Here is a 4,237-nt window from a genome sequence, read left to right on the forward strand (position 1 = left end):
GCGGCTTGGGTCTTGGTCAGTGTGGAGAGCAGGACGATGTTCTCGTTTTCTGAGGCACGGTCCCCGAGGAGGTCGGACAGACCTGCATCTTGGAGCCAGTCAGCTTCAGCTTCTCCCTCTGCGAGGCAAGGGATGAGAAGGTAGAGTGAGAAGAGAAAGGATAACAGCAATTTGAGTGCTTGCAACACTTCAGAGGCAGAAAAATCAGAAGCCTGAGCCATTCCCTTTCTGGGTTGGCAATGGGATGTCACTGGGAGGGAGCCACATCTTTGTTAGGAAGCCATGGCTATTCTCAAAATCTTAGCCCTATTACCAGGTACCCAGCTGGGTATCAGCCTAAGACCGGAGGAGACACAGCACTTTAGGCAGCTATAACTGCTCACATACTCCTTTCTCTTCACCCTAGGCGAAGAAAAAGAGAAGAAAAGACTATGGAGGCATGGATACTGCCAGGAACACAGGCTCCCTCAGAAGCTGGGCAGAAGAGGGGGCACAAGTATGACTTTGCGTGGTATTTGGCACAAGGATTGCAATAGGAACGGAACCCAGTGAGGGCTTTCACAGGACATGGGAGGAAAGTCAGATGCCCTTGCTTAAATCTGCCTCTACATGGACTGCCTGTGCAAAGGCGAGCTCTGGCAGCAGGCAACAGTGCACAGCAAACTCAGTACAAACGAGAAGCCACAACACACAACACCACACATTTGGCTTTTGTACTCTTCCCAATTATTGGGCTATTTCTTTTAATTTTTATTTACCTATATGCATGCCTATGTATGAACAATTTTTTTTTTAAATATCCAGACACTGATCTGGTAGATTTAAATGTATTTTATCTAATATACTTGCAGAACTACTTGTACGCATCATCCCTATTCTCTACCTTTTTAAGTGGATTGGTATCCATACAGTCATTCAACAAAAGCAAAAATGTTATTCTTACTCTGTGCATTTGCTTTATGTCTGTGCCTATTCAAAACACCACTAAAATTAAACACCATTCCAGTTCCAGAATGAAGTGTGAGAAGCCTGGAGACAGTACAGCAGCATTACTCAGACAAGCTCAATTCCACTTCATTCTTCACAATATATAAAGTTGCACTTCAAACACAGAAAACAATTTTTTCCTTATGGGATGCACCCTTTGTGCAAGTGAGAAAGTGTCCTGAGGAAGGCAGCTACTTGAAATCCAAGGATAAAAGAAGCAATTTAGCAGGTGGCTTCAACTCTAATACAGTGAATATCACAAAGCCTTTAACTTTTCAATTCTACGTGCCACATTGATTCACTACAGGCTGCTCCAGCATAGCTCTACCAAAGAAAAAGACTGGGAAAAAGAAAAATCATAACTGAACTGACTGAAAGAGAACAACTTATTCCCACTCTTCCTTTCCTATACAAACTCATGTCTACTCAGTTATCACAGCTGCTCAGGCAAAGTTTTATTATTGTTGCATCAATAATAAAAAGACCATACAGCTCTTCTTGAAAGATTGAATAATTTATTTTTTCTGGGGAAACTTGTGTGTTCATGCAACTTGCAAAAATATTGCGACTCCATTAAAACTCTTTTCAGCCTCCAGAGCAGGGTCTTTGTGTTCTTAAGCACTGTAGTGTAACAGAACTTTTTTCAGCATCACACCATAATAAATAGAGCTAGACTTGAAATCAAGTATTTCCTTTAATGAATCTTCTAGCAAACTGGTTCCCTTTCCTACACAGTCTTAAGTTTTGGTGTTTTCCCGTGTCTGGTTCTACAGAAGCTAACAGGTAAGAGCATCACCTCAGTACTGCTCATGTGCTGATGGTCCCGTTCACGACTCCTCAGTGTACAGCTATTTGTCCTACATTCGTGGTTTCACCACAGCTCAGAGTGCAAAAAATTTCTGGTTTATTTTGTCTTTGGGAACTAAAGGAAGTTAAGTGTATTGCTTGCAAATTTTGAAAATACTCAATTCCAGTCATAACAGGAAACTAATCTAATACACAATACTAAACAGCAGGTCCTAAATCGGACATCCGTGTGAGCCTACTGCTCCATCTGATGCCAAAGCACCAGATTTTAATTCCTCTGTTTAATATTTTTGGCCCAGTTATGTTTGCTGGTAACACAAAAGGAAATCAGTAAAATAGGTTATTTATAGGAAGAAGGGGGAAATCAGAGAGAAACAGATCAGAACTGAGAAGTCCACAGAAACTGAGCTGCCGGTTTAAGCCTGGAGAGTTGCTAAGGTTTGCCTTGTGAGTTCCAGACAAGTAGCATTTCAGGGGGCATACTTAGGAATAAATTTGCAAAACTAAAGAACACTAGTTCCAAAAACTTACTTGAAACATAAGCCAGCCAAAAAAAGCATTCATAATAAAGCATTTAGCTTCCAAAAAGTTAAAGGACAGCTACAGCATCCTACAATTTCAGAGTAAACATTAATCACAACTTCTTATATAGTTTTCAAAAGTACAGAAGAATCACTCTTTGCAGACACTTCTCAGACATGATTACATGCTATAAGGATGCTAGCAGATATTTTAGCGGCACTACAACACAAAGTGCATACATTACCAGTCTGCTGTACTGTCACTCCTTCCAGAGAGCTGGATGAACAACAGCTGCTCATATTTCAGGAAAAATCTACTTTCTGCTCCCTTCAACTGTTTAGTGAGGCCACAAGTGTCATCAGTACATTTCAGCTGACCCAGTTCTTCTGCGATGTTACACGCTGGCCTCCCACTAACACCAAGTCACAAGCAGCTTCCCATTACTCCACCCCTTACACAGGACTTGCATAGGAGACTGGCGTTCTCCAAACAGGTCAGCATTTTTGTAATGCCTTATCTACACGTAGCCTCTACGCTGCCCCTGTATTGCGATTACAATCAGCTACCTGTCGGGTTGAGCCATGTCGTCTCCAGACAGAGCTGTTAGCTGCTGCCCAAATGCAACTTTTTAGGCTTTATGCAAAGAGAAATGGCACCTTTGGCTCCAAGGAGCCCTGAAGCTTCTGTGCTGCATTGCCACCTCACAGTGCTCCAACCATAAATTGCAGAGACATGAAAACCAAAGGCACCAGCCATATCCTGCATCCACACCATCTGAAGTTACCCCTGGCCACTAACACTTCCAGCACAAGTTCCTTTGCAGAAAGCACCAGAAGGCTGAGCATGCCACACCTCCTTCCCCAGCCTGCCGAGAAGGTTTCACTACCCAGAGCATTATTTCAAGTCTGTCTGGTTTCAGTGGCCAATTAAGCAGTCAACTCTTGCCTGCTAGATTAATATACGGCATTAAAAGACACTTTTCCTTGTGTCCCTCTTTACACACAATAATCAAATTGCCTCTAGCATATCAGTCTTTCGGATATCCCAGACAGCCTTTCATCTCATGGCATGGCATCTTTTCTAGAGTCTCCTTCCTGGTGCACTCATTTTCTGAGTCACTTTTGCATCTCTTCCAGTTCTAAAACACTCACGTCCTTCATGTAGAGACACTAACAGCAGACCTTAACATTTACCATGTCTTCTGTACTACAGCAGATATGGACGATGACCTTCCCATCCTGCTCTCCAGAGCCTGCTCTATGCACACAGGATAGCTATTTACCCTTCCCAAGCCCTGGGACTTTCACTCAACATTTCCCCATTACACACATGGATCCTTCTCAATATCAAAATAAATTTGCTGCTCGCGGCTTAGACAGGTGGATGCTTCGATGGGTAAAAACCTGGCTGGATGGCCGGGCCTAGAGAGTTGTGGTCAATGGAGCCAAATCCAGTTGGCGGACGGTCACTAGCAGTGTTCCCCAGGGCTCAGTTTTGGGACCAGTGCTGTTTAATATCTTCACAGATGATCTGGATGAGGGTATTGAGGGCATCCTCAATAAATTTGCAGATGACACTAAGTTAGGTTGGAGTGTTGATCTGCTTGAGGGGACGGAGGCTCTCCAGAGGGAACTGGACAAGCTGGATAGATGGGCCGAGTCCAACGGCATAAGGTTCAGCAAGAACAAATGCCGGGTCCTACACTTCAGCCAGAAAAACCCCATGCAGCATTACAGGCTGGGGGAGGAGTGGTTAGAAAGTGGTCAAGCAGAAAAAAAGACATGGGGGTACTGGTTGCCAGTCAGCGGAACATGAGCCAGCAGTGTGCCCAGGTAGCCAAAAAGGCCAATGGCATCCTGGCTTGTGTCAGGAATAGGGTGGCCCGCAGGACTAGGGGAGGGATCGTGCCCAGGGAAGCAGC

General features: G+C 44.1%; 1 protein-coding gene across 1 annotated transcript in view; it reads right to left on the reverse strand.

The window, feature by feature from the left end:
• ARHGAP40 (Rho GTPase activating protein 40) overlaps positions 1–4,237 on the reverse strand; it is an 18,772-nt gene that overhangs the window by 13,120 nt on the left and 1,415 nt on the right. The window contains exon 2 of the mRNA XM_009705574.1: positions 3–118. Within this exon, the coding sequence (XP_009703876.1) occupies positions 3–118 (116 nt within the window). The remainder of the gene's footprint in view (positions 1–2; positions 119–4,237) is intronic.

Source organism: Cariama cristata, unplaced genomic scaffold, assembly GCF_000690535.1.
Source record: "Cariama cristata isolate BGI_N322 unplaced genomic scaffold, ASM69053v1 scaffold6298, whole genome shotgun sequence".
Lineage (NCBI taxonomy): Eukaryota > Metazoa > Chordata > Aves > Cariamiformes > Cariamidae > Cariama > Cariama cristata.